We start from the raw sequence: 21668 nt of genomic DNA on the forward strand, positions 1-21668 counted from the left end.
CTAGAGGCACTATTTAACCACCGAGTTATATCCTCAGCCCTTTTTATTTTTTAAGGCAGGGTCTCACTAAGTTGCTAATGATGATCTCAAACTTGGAATCCTCCTGCCTCAGCATCCTGAGTTGCTGGGATGACAGGCATGCCCCACTGTGTCCAACTTATCTCTCATTATGCTTTTTCTCCATTGAAATTTTTACCATCTAACAAGCAATATATATTACTTATTTTCTGTCAGCTTCTATATATGTAAAAGCCCCCTAAGGGCAGGAATTTTTATGTAAACTACTGCTGTATCATTTGCACCTATGTGGCACATAGTAGGCACTAATACCAGCTAAACAAATAAAAGGAAGAGGTAAGGGAGAAAGGAAGTAGAGAGGGAAGGAAAGAAGAGAGAAGAAAAAAGGAAGTAAAAGAGGCAAAAGAGGAGTCAGTCAGTGTAACTGAAGCACAATAGGTGAAGGCAACAGATGAGGACAGGACTGTGTAAGCCTTGTAGGCCATGGAAAGGGGTTTGAATTTTAATAACAAAGAGAATACATTGGAGGGTTGCAAAATAAGGAAACAACGCGATCTAATCTGCAGTTTAAAAAGCTTTCTAGCTGTTATGTGGAAAATTGGTTAGAGAGAAGAAAAAGGGACAAAGAACTACCAAAGCAAGAGTGTGGTAACACAGGCAAGGCAAGGATTCAAAGTAATCAGTGACAAACTAGAAGCAAATTTAGGATATACTCTCAAGGTAATACCACCACCCCCGCCCCCCCCCCCCCCCCCAAAAAAAATGACAGATGGGCCTGACATTGAGAGGTAGATTGAAGGAAGGAAACAATCAACGATGAGTTAGGTATCAGTTTATTCTCTCTCAGCTCCATATATGCCCTTCATTGACAGCTCTGTAAATAGTAAGAAGGGCCCTCTAAATATTTTTCTTTTGCTGGCTACCATGATGTTAATTAAGCTTGGTCTGTCTATAGAAGGCACTAGAAAGACTGTGCTTTATCTTTCTGGATCCAGTATGCTGCTCTTGGGAGAATAGAACATCAAGAAGTTCAGGATTTCTGGGCTGGTGATGGAGCTTAGTAGAAGAGAACCTATCATGGATAAGGCCCTGAGTTAGATCCCCAGAACCCAGAACGGCAAAAGAAAAAAAAAGTTCAGGATTTCTGATGTTCTATGAAGGCATAACCAATTTACTTTAAATTCATTTCTAATTTCAATTAGAATGAAAGCTGATATAACCTAATGAGACATTTCATGTTTTTGTAATTGTTCAATCTACATATATAAGAATTTGGTCACTCTATTCTGTTCCCTCATCCTTATTCAAAAGTAAATACCATGCTTCTTTGAACACGGAATTTTAGAATTTGTTTTATGTGGTAAGTACCACCTCACCACACTGTTGCTAACTTCTCTTGGCTATTCTAAAACATTTATTCTTCCATATGAACAGAGATCATTTCATCTAATTCCTCAGTCCCAGAAGAATCTTCCATTGGAGTTCTAATTGGATTTCATATATATATATACATATATATATATATATATATATATATATATATATATCTCCAGGAACATGGATGGGAAGATATATATATTTTAGAAATACATGTTTATATATATATGTGTGTGTGTGTGTATGTATGTATGTGTGTGTGCGTGCAGATACTTTTTTTGTCGGGGGGAGGGGATTGGGGAAAATGGGTCTTTCTCAGGCCAGCCTAAAACTCCTTGACTCAAGCAATCCTCCTGCCTCAGTCTCCCAAGCAGTTAGGACTGCATGCTACTGAACATGGGTTAAGTATTTTATAATTTTACATTATTATAAATATTTTTATCATCATGGCAAATCAATCCCAAACATCACTTGCTAACCTCCCAATGACACGAAAAAATACTTTTAATTCCCGCCCACCTCTATGCTATCCTGTTTTCTGAAGTCACCTGGAATACAGTTGACCCTCTGTATCCACAGGTTCCACATCAGAGTATTCAACTAACTGCAAATTGAAAATCTCCTTAAAAAAAAAAAAAGTTGCATTTGTACTAAATATCATGTACAGACTTCTTTTCTTGACACTATTTCCTAACAGTGCAATGTAACATACAATATAACAACTATTTATATTGTATTTACATTGTATGTAGATAATGTTGAATATCTAAAGATGATTCAAAGTATTCAAGAGAATTTGTGTAGATTATATGCAAATACTATGCCATTCTATATAAGAGACTTGAGCATGCACAGATTTTGGCATCCATGATTGTTTGTTGAGGTTCTGGGGATTGAACTCAGTGGCACCCTACTACTGAGCTACATCCCCCAACACTTTTTTATTTTTTATATTGAGACAGGGTTTTGCTAAGTTGCCCAGGCTGGCCTCAAACTGCAATACTGCCTCAACTTCCCAAGCAGCTGGGATTACATATGTGTACCACATTAGCCTTATATATTTGACTGTATTATCACTCATATTGGAGTCTGAAGGTGATCTAATCTCTGAATCCTTGCACACTCACACAGAGCTTTCTTTTCCATGAAATGTGAATACTATCTATACTGCATACAGGATACTTGGAACATATACCTCTTCTCTCAATAGTCCATAGATGTTTCTTCTACCATCAATAAAATTCTAATGCTGCAAATGAGAATAGTCTGTTTTGTTACGGTGGTGATGGTTGAAGTTTTTTATTTTGGGGCTTTTTTTATTATTATTATTATTTTAGTTGTTGATGACCTTTATTTAATTTATTTATATATGGTGCTGAGAATCAAACCCAGTGCCTCACACATGCCATGCAAGTCCTCCACCACTGAGCCACAGCCATAGCCCCTGATGGTTGTAGTTTTAACATTATCTTTCTACCTAGGGGATTTTTTTTTCCTTGATTGCTGAATTCAGGAATTTTATAATATGCCTATCTTTGTGTCTTTTTTCATCAATCTTGCCTTAACATAATGAACTCATTCAATGTAAAGTCTTTTCCAATTTGTAATCTTTTTTTTCATCTTAGGAAAATTTTTTTAAAATATTTATTTTTTAGTTGTAGTTAGACACAATATCTTTTATTTTTTATTTATTTATTTTTATGTGGTACTGAGGATCGAACCCAGGGCCTCACATATGCTAGGCGAGCGCTCTACCACTGAACCACAACCCCAGCCCTCATCTTAGGAAATTTTTCCTCTTTTACTTATTTACACTTCTAAAATTATTTTTTTTGGGGGGGGGGGGGGCCTCAGGGGGAAGGGTACTGGTGATTGAATCCAAGGGTACTTTGCCAGAGAGCAACATCTCCAGCCCTTTTTATTTTTGAGACATAGTCTCCCTAAATTGTTTAGGGCCTAAGTTACTGAGGCTGGCCTTGAACTTGTGATCCTTTTGCCTCAGCCTTCAGAGAAGCTGGGATTACAGACACATGCCACCATACTCAACTAAAATTCTTTGTTTACATTTTCAGCTTCCTGGTGCTTTAACTTCATCTTCCTGAATTCCCATTCTATCTCTTGGTATTCTGGATCTAAGATTTAAAATTATTTTATTTGAACTGAGTTTTAAAAAAGATAACTATATAGGTCCTGGGGATGTAGCTCAGTGGTAGAGCAGTTGCCTAGCATGTGCAAGGCCCTGGGTTCTATCACCAGTACAGCAGTATCAGAGAGAGAGAAAAAAAAAAACAGAGTAGTCAAGCTGCCATCTTCCCAGAATCATTCCAAGTGTGATTGTTTAAATGAAATCACTTAAGTAGAAAATAAAAACACTTCTAAGACAATTACCTAATGTTTTTAAAATCCAAATACCTATTTATTGAGAAGTTACTAGATTAAAAGCTGACTGAGAACAGGGAATACATTTCTTACCCTCTCAACTGGTTTTACAAATACAGGTGTACACAATACATCTAAAGTCATATTGATATATTTAACAACTCACCGAAAATGCAGAGGTTCCAAAATGTAGAAGGCCCTTGTAAAATTCAAAAAAAATCTAAGGTCTAAGTAAAAAAGGATAAAAATAACATAAATGAAACAAATATATAGTTGTCAATTAAGTGTTAAACTCTGAAGCTAAATACAATAGTCTAAAAATAGGAGAGATTAATGGGGACTAAAGCAGTCAGCTGGTTTCATGATGAAGTGGACATGAGGCAAGACTGGAAACACAGACAGATGTCCACAGGAGAAAAAGCAAATCTGACAAAGAAAATGCTTGTTGTAAAGATATAGAGATGGAAATGAAGCTGCCAGAAGAATGAGAAAAACAGCTTGACTGTAACAGAAGAATCTGTCAGATACTATGAGGAAATAAGAATAGATAGGGAGGTTGATGAGAATCTACATTTGTTCACTAACTGAACTGAAAAGCATTTATGTTAAAGGACACCATGTGGGCTAAGGCTGTAGCTCAGTGGTAGAGTGCTTGCCTCACAGGTGGGAGGCCCTGGGTTCGATCCTTAGCACCAAATAAAAATAAATAAATAATAATTAATGATATTTTTTTTAAAAAAGGACATCACGTACTGTTCTCAGATAGCTTACTAAGGGGAGATGAGAATATTTATGCAAATGATATTTTTTTAAATATTTATTTTTAGTTGTAGTTGGACACAATATCTTTATTTTATTTATTTTTATGTAGTGCTGAGGATCGAACCCAGGGCCTCACATGTGCTAGGTGAGCACTCTACCGCTGAGACACAATCCCAGCCCCTATGCAAATGATAACTTTATAACTTTAAGATAATTTGAAGCCAAGCACAGTGGCACAGTCTGGCAATCCCAGTGACTCAGGAGGCTGAGGGCAGACAGATCACAAGTTCAAGGCTAGCCTCAGCAACTTAGCGAGGCACTAAGCAAATTCGAATGAGTCTGTCTCAAAATAAAAAACAAAAAGGCCGGACGTGGGGAGCACACCTGTTATCCCAGCAGTTTGGGAGGCTGAAGCAAGACGATTTAGAGTTTAAAGTCAGCAATTTAGAGAGGAACTAATTAACTCAGTGAGACCCTGTAACTAAATAAAATACAAAAAAAAAAAAAGGACTGGGGATGTGGCTCAGTGGTTAAGTACCCTTGGATTCAATCCCCAGTACCAAAAAAAAAGATAATTGGAAAAATAACCATATTACAGGAGTAAGATTAGAGATCAGAGGTCAGAAACCCAATAAATGGGGAAGTTTTTTTGTTTTAACAGGAAGTTCATTTTCTGGTACTTCCCTCGGTCTCCTTTAAGAAAAACAACAAGCAAGAACAAGGATAGGAAAGGTAGCAGAATACAACAGTTACTAATAGGGCATTATGTAAAAATGTGGATGTGTAACCGATGTGATTCTGCAATCTGTATTTGGGGTAAAATTGGGAGTTCATAACCAACTTGAATCTATTGTATGAAATATGATATGTCAATAGCTTTATAATGTTTTGAACAACCAATAAAAAAAATAAATTTAAAAAAAAAAAGAACAAACTACAGGAGGAAAACTCAAACCAATCTTTTTCTATGTGTTCCACTTAAAAATAAAAGTTTCTCTACAGTAGAGAGGAAAGCCAATAAAGTAAGAATGACAACTCTAAAATTTTAAGACAGTCCGTTTGCCTTCATTACAGATTTATTGACAGAAAAACTGTCAGAAGCTTTTTCCAAACAATTCTTACTGCATTCATTTTTCTAAAAGGAAATTGTATAACAAGACTGGTTAGCACCATAAACTTCATTAGTACTTGACCTGAATTAAAACCCACAAGTTATAGTCTATGAATAATTTAAGACAATATGATCCAGGGTCCTCAAAAAAAAAAAAAAAAAAGAAAAAGAAAAAATCCTTCAAATGCTTTAATGTATCCCTAAAAGCAATAATCCTCTGAAAATAAGTATTAGAACACTATTTCTTCACACACAAAGACTCCAAGAAAAGATAGTCACTTACAGAAAGTCATTTACATAAATGACTACATTTATTTCACTATTTAAATGAAGCATTACATTTTCAGGGAAGAGGGTAGGAGAGGCAGACAAAACTCTTTCTGGGGCTGGAGTTGTAGCTCAGTGGTAGAGCACTTGCCTAGCAGGTGTGAGGCACTGGGTTCAATTCTCAGCACCGTATATAAATAAAACAAAAGGTCCACTGACAACTTCAAAAAAATTTTTTTAAATAAACCACTTTCTGCACCAGAATGTAAGAACAACTCCTCTGTATCAAAAAAGCCCAGAAGTTCATGTCCATTGCATACTAAAGACCTTTCAAAGACAGCCCACAGCTGGGTATAGTTTCATACACTTATATCTTGGGAGGCTGAGGCAGGATGATCACTTAAGAACAAAAAAAGAAAAGGGGGATAGTGGGGTGGGGGGGGGAGTGCCACCAGACCTTCAGATTCTCATTTAGGGGTCTCCTATATAATATAAAAAATATTTTTGTCAATTCGAGGAAGAAAAATTATTTTCACACAAGAAGACAAGAAAAAATGAAGTTATCATTCTCTTTATAAACAATCTTGCAGAATTTTATCCAATTCCTGTTGTTAAAAATCAAATCAAAGAGCCAGCCATGGTGGTGCACACTTGTAATCAAAGTGACTCAGGAGGCTGAGGCAGGAGAATTGCCAAATTTGAGGCCAGCCTCAGCAACTTGGCAAGGCCCTAAGCAACTCAGTGAAATAAAACTCAAAAAATAAAAAGGGCTGGGATGTGGCTCAGTGGTTAAGGACTCCTGGGTTCAATCCCCAGAACAAAAAAAGGAAGAAGTCAAAAACGGGATGGAGATGTAACTCAGAGGAACAATGTTTGCCTAGTACTGGGCATATCGCTCAATGGTATAGTACTTGCTTAGCAACAGCAAGTCCCTGGATTCAAGCGCCAGCACCAAGAATGGAAAAAAGAAATAAGTCAAATTTTGTCAGCAATTAGGCTGGTATGAAGGAAACCCTCTGATAATAATGCAGAGTGACAACCACCCCTCTGTTCTGGCAAAGCAAAGTCAGAAATAACAACTACACTCCTAGATCGCATCCATTTCTCTAAGGGCAGAACATTCCTGTGCTCTACTCCCAAAACTCCAAGAGTGAGGGTATATTCTAAGGAAAGCAGGGCCTACTAGTTAAGGCAGAAAAGAATTTTGCTAAAATTACTTGAAACATGATCCAGTGAAATTAAAATGGAATGACAATGTGGAATCACACAGGGGTTTGGAGCCAACCTTATTTAAATTCCAATCCCAGGACCCTATACTTTCAGACTTCATGTTCTTTAACAAGTCTCTACAAAATGGAAATTGCACACCTATCTTTAGGAGTTAAGATTAGAAGCACATTTCAAAAATCTGCCGAAAGTCATATAGTAACAGCAGGAAACAGAACTTGAATCCAATCCTATATAACTCAAGTTCAGTGCTTTTCCCCAGTGCCAGACATCAAGAATGTTGCCTAGCTGGGCACAGTGGCACATGCCTGTAATGCCAGCAGATTGGAAGGCTGAGGCAGGAGGATCACAAGTTCAAAGCCAGCCTCAGCAAAAGTGAGACACTAAGCAACTCAGTGAGACCCGTCTCTAAATAAAATACAAAATAGGGCTGGGGAAGTGGCTCAGTGGTTGAGTGTCCCCGAGTTCAATCCCCAGTACCAAAAAAATAAAAAGTTATCTAGCCAGGTATGGTGGCACACACTGATAATCCTAGAGACTTGGGAGGCTAAGGCAGGATAATCTCAAATTCAAAGCCAGTCTCAGCAATTTAATGAGCCCCTAAGAACTTAAAGACCCTGTCTCAAAACATAAAAAGGGCTGGGGATGTGCTCAGAGGTTAAGTGCCCTGGGCTCAATCCCTAGTACAAAAACAAAAACAAAAAACAAAGAAAGTAAGTAAGTTACCTTTACTGCTAAAGAGGAAGCAAAAGATAGGTGATATGTGACAACAGGCAGGATGTGGCATACATCACATTCAACTTAACTTTCAGGTGCTTCTTGGTAGCTCAATTCCCTATCATCATTATGATAACAGAAACTATATGTATTCAGCACCTACTTACTGGTCAAGCAGGGTATATAAAGTGCTAAGCACAGGGCCTGTTACATATTAAGCACTCAATAACTGATGACACACAGAGATCTAAACTTCTTAAGAAGGCTTCCGCAGAAAACTGAGGGGAATAGAAGTTAACCAGGCAGAAAAAGGGGAAGAACATGCAAGAGTGGACATTTTAAAGAAAGCCAGCATACACAAAGGCATGGAAACAAAAAAGCACAGTGCATGCAGGGAAGTGCAAGTCACCAGCATGGCTGGAGAGTAAAACAAAAACATAGAAGGAACAGGAAATTAAGTTAAAAAGGAAGCAGGTCTTCATAAAGAAGATGCTTGGACTTGGATTTTCTTTTTCTTTTTTAAAACTGGGATTGAACTCAGGGGTACTTTTATCACTGAGCCACATCACCATTCCTTTTTATTTTTTATTTTGAGACAAGGTCTCACTAAGTTGCTGAGACTGGCCTTAACTTATGATCCTCCTGCCTCAGCCTTCTGAGTTGCTGGATTACAGATATGTGCCAACATGCCCAGTTTCAATGAAAAATTTTAAATAGGGGGAAAAAACATATTTAAATTTCTATTTCAGAATGATCACTCCATAACAGGATAGAGAAGAATGAACTGAGTGTAGAGGGAAGACAAGAGGCAGACAGATGAATTAGGAAACTACTATGACAGAGCTGGAGATGTGGCTCAAGCGGTAGCGCGCTCGCCTGGCATGCTTGCGGCCCAGGTTCGATCCTCAGCACCACATACAAACAAAGATGTTGTGTCCACCGAAAACTAAAAAAAAATAAATATTAAAAAAATTCTCTCTCTCTCCCCCCATTCTCTCTTTAAAAAAAAAAAGAAGAAAAAAAGAAACTACTATGACAGTCTAAGCAAGACTAAGTGCCTGAATGAAGACAAACAATGAGAATGGGGGAAAGAAAGGAGAATTAATAGGACTTGATGATCCATCAGAATGACCCCCATTTTTTGACTTGGGTAAATTACTACAGTCTGAATGCTGATGTCCCTCCCAAATTAATAAGTTGTAACTTAATTATGTGTGATAGTGTTATGAGAAGGAGCTTTTAAGAGGTGGTCAGGTCACGAGGGCAGAGCTCTCACGAATGCAATTAGTGTCCTTATAAAAGAGGCTTAATGGGAGCCTATTTGCACCTTCCACCATGCCAGGATGAAGCAAAAAGGTGCCATCTTTGAAATAGGAAGCAAACCCTGATCTTAGACTTTTAGGCTCTGAATTGTGAGCAATAAGTTTCTATTATTTATAAATCACCAATCTAAGGCATTTTATTATAGCAGCAAAACATACTGATATAGTGAGTGGACATTCTGAGATAGGGACCATCTTCAGAGAGAGAAGGAGAGCAGAATGGAAGAGGGCACTGAAAGAGGGAGTTGTTTTGGACTTACTAAATTATAGTTGCCTATGGGATACCCAGAGCCGAAGAGTCAGTAACTAACTGTGCAGCCATTGACAGCTGAAGCCCTAGGCATGGATAAAATAACTCTGCAAGTGTACACAAAGTTAAGATGAAGAAGGACGACAAATATCTGAAGAACACAGATGTCAAAAGAAAGAAAGAGAACAAGAAGCCCAAGAGAGAACATGAGAAAGAAAAGTCAGGAAGCCAGAAGGAAACTGCCATAGAAGATAAAAAATTTCATAAAAAATAAAAGAGAATAAAATCATGTATTTGCAGGTAAATGGATGGTGTTGGAGAAGATAATGCTAAGTGAAGTTACCCAATTAAAAAAAAATGCCAATGTTTTCTCTGATATAAGGTGAATGACTCATAGTGGGGTAGGGAGGGGGAGCATGGGAGGAATAGACGAACTCTAGATAGGGCAGAGGGGTGGGAAGGGAAGGGAGTGGGTACAGGGTTAGCAATGATGGTGGAATATGATGGATATCATTATCCAAAGTACACTTATGAAGACACGAATTGGTGTGAACATACTTTATATACAACCAGAGATGTAAAATATGTGCTCTATGTGTGTGATAAGAATTGTAATGCATCCACTATCATTTAATTAATTTTTTATTTGTTTTAATTAGTTATACATGACAGTAGAATGCACTTATATACTTTGATATATCATACATAGATGGGATATAATTTCTCATTTTTCTGAGTATACATATTGTAGAATCATATTGGTCTCACAGTCACATATATACATAAAGTAATAATGTCTGTTTCATTCTACTGTCTTTCTTATTCCCACATCCCCTGCCTTCCCCTCCTTTCACTTCACTACCTAATCTAAGGTAATGCTATTCTTATTCTTTTTTCTTTTTTGCCTTTATATATGTACTTTGTTGGGTTTTTTTTTTTGCATTACAATTATTAATACATATAATATATACCACAATTTTTGTATCTGTTTGTATATACTTTATAAAATTTATAAAATTTTTAAAAAATATTAAAAACTACTTGTACTATATTAAACAATTATATACAAAAAAAAAAAAAAAATCACAGTCTAGGGGCTGGAGTTGTAGCTCAGTGGAAGAGTGCTTGCCCGGAATGTGTGAGACACTGGGTTCAATTCTCAGCATCACATATAAATAAATAAAATAAAGGTCCATCAACAACTAGAAAATAAAAATGAGATGATGGTCTAGCCAGGCGTAGTGGTACATCAGGCCTATAATCCCAGCTACTTGGGAAGTCAAAGCAGGAATATCACAAGTTTGCAGCCATCATGGGCAACTTAAACTCTGTCTCAAAATAAAAATTTGGAAAAAATAGTCAGCTTTTTCACTGTTATGACGAAAGGACCCGACCAGCACAACTGTAGAGGAGAAAAGGTTTATTTAAGACCTCACAGTCTCAGAAGAGTGGTAGAAGAGTGTGGTATAGAAAAGTAGCTCATATGATCATCAGAAAGCAAAGAGAGACTCTACTAGCCAGATACAAATATATACCACCAAGCCACGCCTCCTCCAGCCACACCCTACCACTTCAGTTACCACTCAGTTAATCCCTATCAGGGGATTAATTCACTGATTGGGTTAAGTCTCTTACAACCCAATCATTTCTCCTCTTAACCTTCTTGCCTTGTCTTACACATGAGCTTTTGGGGAACACCACATCTAAACCATAACAGCTGGGGATGTAGCTCAGTGGTAGAGCAGCACTTGCCTAGCATGCACAAGGCGCCCTGGATTCAATTCTCAGTCTCTCTCTCTCTCTCTCTCTCTCTCACACACACACACACACACACACACACACACACACAAAAATCAAGAGGGCAAGCGTGCACAATGTTCCACAGTATCCAGTGGTACAGAGATAACTGTAAACAAACATGCACACCACAAAGCATGTCCACTGATACTTCATGGTATGAAACACTAGAAATCATTGGTTGTGCCAGGCATGGTGGCACATGCCTAATAATCTCAGCTACTCAGGAGGCTAAGGCCAGAGGATTCCAAATTGGAGGCCAGCCTTAGCAATTTAGCAAGATTGTATCACAAAAAATGTAGGCTGTGGCTCGGTGGTACAGTGCCCCTGGATTCAATGGTGGGGAGGGGATGAAGGGAAGAGGGAAAGAAAGAAATCACTGGTGGCCATGGAGAGACAGCTGTCTCTGAAGTTTGATGGGGTAGAATCAATGACTGAAGAGTGGGCAAAGGTAAAAAGTAAGAAGGAAATGTAATCTACATATTCTAGGCTCTAGAGAGGAAGAAAATGCCAGCACATGACAACAAGAAGATTCTCATGCAAGACTGCAAGATTGTAGAACGGTTTTTTCTTTTTCCAGATGGAAGAAACTGGAAGAAATTTAAAAGCTGAAGAGAAAGGGCTGAGAGCCAAGTGTTATGTGAGAAGCTGAAGATGAGAGCGAAAAGGATGAAAAACTATGAATGAATAAATCAATCAATGAAGTCAGACACTAAGATCCCAGAAGAACAGGGTTGGTAGTGACAACAGTCAGAGGAGTACACCTTAGAATAGGAAGGGGATAGTTCTTTCTACAAAGACAGAAAGAGGATAAGGGTGGGAACTGATTATTAGATAATATTGTTAAGTACCGGGAGTTTGGTTTTTCCTTACAAGCTAGTGAGAATGAAAGGAGTAACAAATAGACTTGGTTCTCAACTTTGCTTCACAGTTCTTTTTAAAAAACTGATGAAAGCTGTAGACCAGCTCTCAAAAGACATACGAATTACACTCAAAATTCTGCTTCAGAGAGTTCTGGGGTCCAATGAAGTCATCCCATATATCCAAAGACTGTCAACTGCGACACATTCGTGGAAAAACATGCATACCACAAAGCATCTTACTCACTATAAATATAATGTCATGACAATCTTCTATGATATAAACAACAAAAAGATATCCGATGTTAAAAATAAAAGAGATTGGGCTGGGGTTGTAACTCAGCGGTAGAATGCTCGAGTAGCACGTGCGAGGCCCTGGGTTCAATCCTCAGCCCAACATAAAAATAAATAAAATGAAGGTGTTGTGTCCAACTACAACTAAAAAATAAATATTTGGGAAAGAAAAAAACAAGAGATCATCTCTACCCTTACGAAACTTAGAATTTAAAGACAATGAGTGGGCCAGGAGTGGAGGCGAATGCCTATAATCCCAGCAGCTCAGGAGGCTGGGGCAGGAGGATCAAGAGTTCAAAGCCAGCCTCAGCAATAGCAAAGTGCTAAGCAACTCAGTGAGACCCTTTCTCTAAATAAAATACAACTGGATATGTGGCTCAGTGCTTGAGTGCCCCTGAGTTCAATCCCCAATTCAAAAAATAAATAAATAAATACAATGAGTGACAGTCTTAGATTTAGCAATAGTTTAAAATAAAAGTAATATCTAAAAAGGTGAAAGATCCAGAGCTACAAGGATACTACAATCAGACCAATTAGGCCTGAAGATAAATAACTCAATAAGACTGATGGCAAATCAAACCAAAGAAAAAGAGGATGCAAGAAAACATTTGGAGAAAGAACCAAAAGGATGTGTTCAATAAGCACAAACAGGGGACTAAGAGTCTAAAACTATATGAAGTCTCTAAACATCTCTAAACATGCCTTTTTTCCCCCTCAGCGCTGGGGATTGAACCCAGGTCCTAACACATGCTAAGCAAGGACTGAGCTACATTCCCAGCACATATTATTTTGAAACAGGGTCTAAGTTGCCCAGACTGGCCACAAACTTGTGATCCTCCTGCCTCAGCTTAAGTAGCTGGAATTACAGGTATGCACCACCACGCCCAACTATATAAGCCTTTTCACAGCTTAGAGATACTTGTATCTCAGAAACCATGCTTGCAAGTCAAAGTCATTTGCCTGACCTTACAAACTCAGAAATGTGCATATGTCAAATGTCTATAGGAAACATTTGGTAGAGTGTGTGCCTCGCATGCACAAGGCCCTGAGTTCACTACAAACCAGCCACCCTTTTTTGCTCCAGTCAACTGCTTGCAGTAACCCAACATATGTTGCACTAAAGATGTAGGCTGCTGAAAGGAACAACCAATGGTGAAATGAAGCCTTACTTTAAAACAATATATTCACAAATTGAATGTATTCTTGCTTCACATAACTATATTCTACTAAGTAGCACAAGATATTAAAAACAGCCAAGTGACGGGGCATCCATTTATTATCAGGAGCAATAAAAATTAAAATGCTGATTGTTCCTTCCATGCCATACTATACTCAGCTTTCTTATTATTTCATGGTAAACTTCCTTACAACTCTAAGGAGGGTGTCAGTCCTTTTGTAAGAATAGAAGAAAAAATTAAAACCAGGGAGGCCACAGAACTAATAAGTGGTACAGCCAGGAGTTGGACCAAGGCCCAAAAGATGCCAAAACATGTTTCTCAAATGATTATACAACCCCACCTATGCCAAAATCATGTCTAAGACAGACAATTCATATCAAATTGAACTCAACTCATCAAAAACTTACTGCTCTCCTAAAACAATTAAGAAAGACATAGTTGGAAGTTACTTAAAAAGTTTCACATAAATAACTTCTATAGGGGTGCACATTAAGGTAAAATAATTAGAAAATATGTGTTTGACAACAAGACACAGACTGGAACTACTGTAAGGTTTGAGACAAGGGAGATGACAGTGGTCAGGGATTGGTTTATTTTAAAAAGGTAATATATTTAAACCAGGAGCAGTGGTGCACTCCTGTAATCCCAGCAGCTCAGGAAGCTGAGTCAGGTGGGTCACAAGTTCAAAGCCAGCCTCAGCAAAAGCAAGGTGCTAAGCAACTCAGTGAGACCCCTGTCTCTAAATAAAATACAAATTGGGTCTGGGGATGTGGCTCAGTGGTCAAGTGCCCCTGAGTTTAATTCTGGGTACAAAAAAAAAAAAAAAAGGTAATACTTAAGCTGAACTCTATAGAATTGTGAGATATGCACAAAGAAGGAGGAGCATTTCAAAGAGTATTCCTGAATCAGTCACAAAAGTGATAAACAGAACTATAGGAATTATATGGGACAAAAAGCCTTTTAGTCAAACATCTGAACTTTCAACCCTGAAGTAGTAGGCCTTACTAGGGCCAGGAAAGAAAGTAGTAACCAAGTGCTGGGCAAAAAGTGATGGGTTAGTGTTTATTTAATTCAAAAATCCAGCTCAGTGCTATGGGGCTGTCAAACAACCAGATTAACTTCTCAAAATACAAACCAGAACTAAAATATCCAAACAAATGCCAACCTTTTCAATAAAGTGAACTGTTCTTCCATGAACCTATCACTTCTCTTCTGGAACTGCCATCAAAACCAGTTTATAATCATCCTAATTTTTTGACAGTAACAACTAAAACCAGTTTATAATGAAATTTTCAGTTGCAATTAGTTTGGGCTCCAAAAGAATATAACCCAACTTTTTTCTACTTGACTCCAAGTACTATATAACATGAAACATTACCCTCAGAGAATTAAAATTTTCCATCATGAGGATTTTCAAAGGAATGTGTCGGGGCTGGGGATATAGCTCAGTTGGTAGAGTGCATGCCTCACATGCACAAGGCCCTGAGTTCACTCCCTGGCACCACAAAAAATAAAAGGAATGTGTCGTAGGCTCTCATAGTTCCCAAAGACACATTCCAACTTAAGAAGAATACAGCCCACCAAATTTTAGGAGGCAGATAACTTGGATAAATGCCCCTTTTTGGTTATTTAAAAATGTATGGGGGGCTGGGATTGTGGCTCAGCGGTAGAGCACTTGCCTAGCATGTGTGAGGCACTGGGTTCGATTCTCAGCACCACATATAAATAAATGAATAAAATAAAGGTCCATCAATGTCTAAAAAAAATTTTTTTTTAAATGTATGGAGAGGGCTGGGGATGTGGCTCAAGCGGTAGCGCGCTCGCCTGGCATGTGTGCAGCCCAGGTGTGATCCTCAGCACCACATACAAACAAAGATGTCGTGTCCGCCGAAAACTAAAAAAAAAATAAATATTAAAATTCTCTCTCTCTCTCTTTAAAAAAAAAAAATGTATGGAGGGTGCTGGGATTGTGGCTCAGTGGTACAGTGCTTGCCTAGCATGTGCGAGGCACTGGGTTCAATCCTCAACACCACATTAAAAAAAAGTCATTGTGTGCATCTACAAATGAAAAACAAAAATTTTTTTAATGTATAAAGGGTCTGGAATTGTCAGTGATAAATCACTTGCCTAACACCAAGGCACTGGGTTTGATCCTTAGCATCACATAAAGATAAATCAATAAAATAAAGGTATGTGTCTATCTACAACTAAAAATATTTTTTAAAAATGTATAGGGCTGGGGGGTATATATAGCTCCATGGTAGAGCACTTGCCTAGCATGCAGCAAAATAATAATTAAAATTAAAATCTACACTCCTTCTTTCTTTAATAATACCAGCATCAGGTATTACAAATGCTTAAATGTAACTTTAGAATACATGTATATCTAATGAATCCATGACTATGTTACATATTTGGAGAGAAGTGACCCTGTTTCCCATTATATGTAGAGCAGGAAGGATTTACTGGTTTTCTGGTGGCTTAAGTTTACTTGCCTTTTTTCTTTTTTTTTTTGTACCAGAGATTGAACCGAGGGTTGCTTAACCATTTAACTGAGCCACATCCCCATCCCTTTTTATATTTTATTTTTAGAGACAGGGTCTCACTGAGTTGCTCAGGACCTCACTAAGTTGCTGAGGCTGGCTCTGAAATCAAGATCCTCCTGTCTCAACCTCCTGAGCCACTAGGATTACAGGCATGTTCCACTGCGCCCCACTACTTGCCCACTTCTTTTTTAAAATTCTTTAACATATACTTTTAGTTGTTGATGGACCTTTATTTTAGTCATTTATTTATATGTGGTGCTGAGAATTGAACCCAATGCCTCAACATGCTAGGAAAGTGTTCTATCACTGAGCCACAACCCCAGACCCTACTTACCCACTTCTAAGACTAAAATACAAACTGTATCCAGCATCTTTTATATATTTTTTTTCAGTTGTAAATGGACACAATACCTTAATTTTATTTTATTTATCTTTATGTGGTGCTAAGGATGGAACCCAGTGCCTCATATGTGATAGACAAGCACTCTACCACTAAGCTACAACCCCAGCCCTATCCAGCATCTTTTACTTTCTTTTTTGACTTTCCTACCCATTCCTGAAAAGAATTCCCTGAAACTCCTAAGAAGCAGACTTCTCTTATGCAGTCACCTCCATGCTTTAAGGACCACAGATCTATGTAATGAAAGAGGCAGAGAAAGGGAGGATGTGATACTGTTTGTTGTTTGTGTTCAGAGAAGTGTTCAAACAAGAAAAGGCGTATCCCTTCCGGTAATGGCTATTTTTCTTAAATACCTTTCCAGTTGTCATCTTTGGACTGTTCTTAGATACTGAAAGACTTCAGCTCCTTCTGCCCTGCCACAGAGTATGGCATTAACATCCTTCTTTCCTTTGCCCTTATGACTGAACTGCACAGATTAAAGCATATCCTTGTCTACTAACCATGCAATTCAATCCTGTATTCTATGCTCTTTCTTCTTCACAATTACAGAGCAGAGAGTTTCCTCTTTTCTTAGAAGGCACCTTTTGGATATATCTCTATCATAGTCTCATGCAGTTTTGTTGATATTTTTAAGTGATTTCCCTACCAAAATCAGAGCTCCCTGAAAGCTGGCACAGTATCCTGCTCACCTCTGCATCCCTTGCACAGAGTAAGCACAAAATATATGTCAGCTGAACTGTATGCAGGCTTGTTGGATTTGAAAGAGATTTCAGAAATAGAATCAACAGGACTACTCGGAATTGTGGTATAAAACTGGTAGTGTTGCCTTAGAGTAAAAAATAGTTAATAGCTTGTGCAATAACAGCACAGATATTTAAATCATTCAGATGACATAATTACATGGCAGCCTGAGATAATGGCACTTATTAGATGTGCAACATTAGAAAAAAACTTTTGATTCCAGATTTTACCTTCTGTTAAACCAGAAAGTTTTCTCAAGCCTTTCTACCTAATCACTATTCTAACACCTATTTATTCTAATCACAAAATTTAATGAAGCTCAAATGAAAATGCATACAAAAATCATTATATTTAAACAATGCATATGTATAGAGACATTATGAATAAAGTTCAGATAACAGAGCTTATTATCAAATAATATATGTAGATCATGAAAATTTTCAGTCATAGGAATACGTGTAAAAACCTACTATTTATTCAACTCATCCATCAAAAAATTTGTGATTATGTATAAATTTAATTACTAAATGATTCTCCAGTTTCAAGCTGTTCTTTTTAATGCAAAAGCAGGGGTTTTGTTTTGTTTTTAATATTTATTTTTTAGTTATAGTTGAACACAATTCCTTTATTTCACTTATTTACTTTTTTGTGGTGCTGAGGATCGAACCCAGGGTCCAGTACTTGCAAGGCGAGTGCTCTAGCGCTCTACCACTGAGCCACAATACCCACCACCTCATCTCCCCCCCCCCCCAGCAGGTTTTAACCACAAATTCCATGCTGATCTCCCTGAAGCACAGATATCACAAGGTTCTGCAACACGCTCTGCGGCAAAAAGCCCAAAGGAGGCACCAACCTGCTTTTTAGGACAGAGTTGGCTGATCTATGACCAAAGCTGCAGTTGAAAGCACAGGTAAGCACAAAGAAAATTCTTTAACTGTATATGGCTCAGACTATCCCTATGATTAGGACCAACTATAGTCTTTCAAACCTAAAAAAAAAAAAAAGGATAAAATAGAGAAATGAATGTACCTATGCCACAAACACAGTTACAATCATCTTAAAAAAAAAAAAAAAAGTACTTTCATCAAACCAGTAATTATGGAGAAAATGTAAATAAAGGTTAGTTCAAAATATGCTATAGATGTCACAAATAACATCACAGATGTGGGGGTGGGTTTTTTTGTTTTGTTTTGTTTAACTTCACTTGAATTCCTAATGTCTACCTACCTACAAGTCAACCGTCTTGAAGCAAGAAAGGCAAACAGATAACCAATATGCTGACACTGCAAGACCAAGGTTTTTCAAATGTAATTTATCCAGTTAAAAAAAAAAATACAGGATAATACAATATAAATTCATAAAAAACAAATACAGGGCTGGGGTTGTGGCTCAGTGATAAGAGCACTTGACTAGCATGTGAGGCACTGGCAGTGTTCACTTCTCAGTACCGCATATAAATAAATGGATAAACTAAAGTTCCATCAATAACTAAAAAAAAAAAATTTTAAAAATACAAGGTAAGTCATGTGCCAACCAAAATAATACTACATAGGAAAACAAACCATGCACTTGTCCTCAAAAATGTTTAAGCCTTGGCTCTCACAGTTTGTAAGAGTTTCACATCTTTCTGAAGGAGAGAAAGGTGAGCTAATCAGTTGTGGGTCCTAGAAACAGTTTCTCGGAATACTTCTAGAGATGTCTAGAAATACCCAGAGATGTAAACAATAATCAGCTGGAAGAGATACACATCAAGAATAAGGAACTCCCAGGATTTCCCTTTCCATGTGAAAGCAATCAACTCCTATTTTTAATCTCCCTCTGATGCAAATATCTAGTGAAACCTCTCTCTTTCTACCTCATCAAAGCAAGCTGATTTACTACTATGAAGTAACTATTTTAAAAGATTTGAATGGGATGGCACTATGGTGCAGGCCTGTAATCCCAGCAGTTCCAGAGGCTGAGGCAAGAGAATTGCAAGTTCAAAGCCAGCCTCAGCAATTAAACACTAAACAATTTAGTGAGACCCTGTCTCTAAATAATATAAAAAAGGGTTGGGGATATGACTCAGTGGTTAAGTGCCCCTGGGTTCAATCCCCAGTTCCAACAAATATAAAAGTATCTTAAAAGGAAGAATTGATGATAATGCAAAAGCCCCTCAATTTCAGAGGAGAAAAAAAAAAAACTTAGAAAAATTTACATTTTCACAAATTAAGGCTAAGTCATTCAAATCTACCACAACTGGTCCACCTGATGAATATTTCTTTTTTTTTTTTTTTAGAGAGAGAGAGAATTTTTTAATATTTATTTTTTTAGTTTTCGGTGGACACTACATCTTTATGTTGGAAGCCAAGCATAGTGGTGCACGGCTGTAATCTCAGCAACTGAAGGCTAAAACAGGAGGATCTAAGTTCAAAGCCAGCCTCAGCAACTTAGAAAGGCCCTAGGCAATTCAGGAGACCCCGTTTCAAAAATAAAAATAAAAAGGGCTGGGGATGTGGCTCCAAGCACTCCAGGATTAAATTCCCACTACCCCTCCCCAAAGAAAGTTGATAATCATATGTAGTTGGTAATTAAGTGTAGAAAACCACATCTCCCTCCCTATACACTGGAAAAGCCTAGAAAGGTTATTAAAAATAATTAACTTCAATGTCTGCACAGATTTATAACACTCAAATCTACTTCTGTTTTTTCATTCTAAAGTATTCTGAAAGGGGGAAGGGGTTTATGCCTTGATAAATGTATGAAAAGTCACAACTCTCCTGGGAATCTGTCACGTTCTTCTTTTCCAATCAACAGTTTTTAATTCACTTGAAAAATGCTAGTGAAGAGGGCCTTTGGCAAGGAACTCAAGAATTTGCAACTCTGGAGACACCACCAAAGTACTGATACCAAGCTTGGAGAAAATGCTGCTTTTGTCTGAGAGGCGGCCTGTGATAAAAACAGGAACTTTACAGAGAACCGATCACAACTGCACATAAGCCTGATCACATGCCCACAACAGAGCACTGTTTCTCATTGTTTTCAAGGGACTTTTCTAGTAACAGTGGCTTGATTGATCCCATTTCTTTAAATTTTCAAAATAAATCCAACCCTCCTTGTACCAATCCATTGTCAAAAGAAAGGTCGCGAGCCAGGATTTCCATTTAATCGGTAGCCACCTCTTTCTCCCTCTTCGAAGATTCTAAAAAGCTAATCAAATGCGGAAAATTCAGCCAAAAGACAGCCACCAGGAAAAAGCCCTGATGACAAAGGTGTCTAAAGGCAGCACCGTGGGTCCCTCTGGGTTAGTACTGCTTCCAACCTCCCTAGGACCTTCAATGTCTCCCTCGCTCCTATCTCACTTGAGTCACTGGGGAAGCACCTCGCATTTTTTGAGAAAGAAGAAATGCTGCTGCGGCTTTCCCACGTCTCTGTCTGTCTGTCTCTTTCTCTCTGGGGAAGGAGGAATGGATCAAGGCGTGGGGCCCTCCAGGAAGAAGGCAGAAAGGAGAAAGGTGTCAGCCACCCTCCTCGCAATCACCCGTCCCCCCCACACATACACCAGCCCAGAAACCCGGGCACAGACTGGAGCTTTGTGTAGGGTTGGGGGGGCAGAGAACGCAGAAACGGCACCGGTCCAGGCGGACCTCTCCCCCAAGCCCCGCTTGGCCCCCTCCAAGGGAAAACAATGAAAGCCACGGGAAACACTTCGCAGTGTAGAAAGGAAGGAGTACGGTATGGAGCTTGGCCAGATTCCCCGCGCCCTCGCCCCTCGCCACGCCGCTGCCAGGGCGCGCGATGGTGACCTGCCTCCGGACCCCCACCGAACCCGCAGGCCCGGCGCCCGCTCCTCTCCAGGATCCTACCCTCTGAGAGCTCCAGCTCCAGTTCCGCCAGCTGCGCCCGCACTTCGGGAGGCAGCGCAGCCACTGCCGCCGGCGAGGGCTCCCGGCCTCGCTCCGCCATCCCGGCTCCGCCAACCACACTCCGGAAGACGAGAGAGGGGGCCAAAGGAGGGACGGACTGACGCGGGCCCACACCCGGGTTACAGAATCCGGCTCCGGCCGCTGAGAGCCACCAGCACCGCCACCGCCGCCGCCGCCATGAGCGAGGGTCACGTGAGCGCGCGGCCCCGCCCCCCGGGCTGGAGGACGTACTGCCTCCGAGGTGCTGTGGAGTCCAAGACGCGTAGGCTTACGGCGCCCTCTACAGGGAGTTGCTGGAGCGGTCTCCTAGGTCCCCCTCCGGAATTCTACGCGAAATGGGCTCACGTTCGGATGTCGGCTTTACAGCAGCGTAGAATCTCCGCATTTATCTTTTATGAATTCGAGAGCAAGCTTTCTGGAGTCCGGATGTTACTTTCTGCAGTCCTCCTCACTTTAGTATACCTTTGTCCTTTCCTGTCCTTCATTTCCTCTACTGAACACCTATCCATTTATAAAG

General features: G+C 39.1%; 1 protein-coding gene across 5 annotated transcripts in view; it reads right to left on the reverse strand.

Annotated features, from left to right (window-relative positions):
- Dip2b (disco interacting protein 2 homolog B) overlaps window positions 1–21324 on the reverse strand; it is a 236066-nt gene extending 214742 nt beyond the window's left edge. For all 5 annotated transcript variants that reach the window (XM_071609857.1, XM_071609855.1, XM_071609856.1 and 2 more), the window contains exon 1: window positions 21092–21324. In XM_071609857.1, the coding sequence (XP_071465958.1) occupies window positions 21092–21191 (100 nt within the window). In that variant the 5' untranslated portion in view covers window positions 21192–21324. The remainder of the gene's footprint in view (window positions 1–21091) is intronic.
- Between the last annotated feature and the right edge of the window lie 344 nt (window positions 21325–21668).

The sequence above is a fragment of the Marmota flaviventris genome, chromosome 3 (genome assembly GCF_047511675.1).
Source record: "Marmota flaviventris isolate mMarFla1 chromosome 3, mMarFla1.hap1, whole genome shotgun sequence".
NCBI classification, from domain to species: domain Eukaryota; kingdom Metazoa; phylum Chordata; class Mammalia; order Rodentia; family Sciuridae; genus Marmota; species Marmota flaviventris.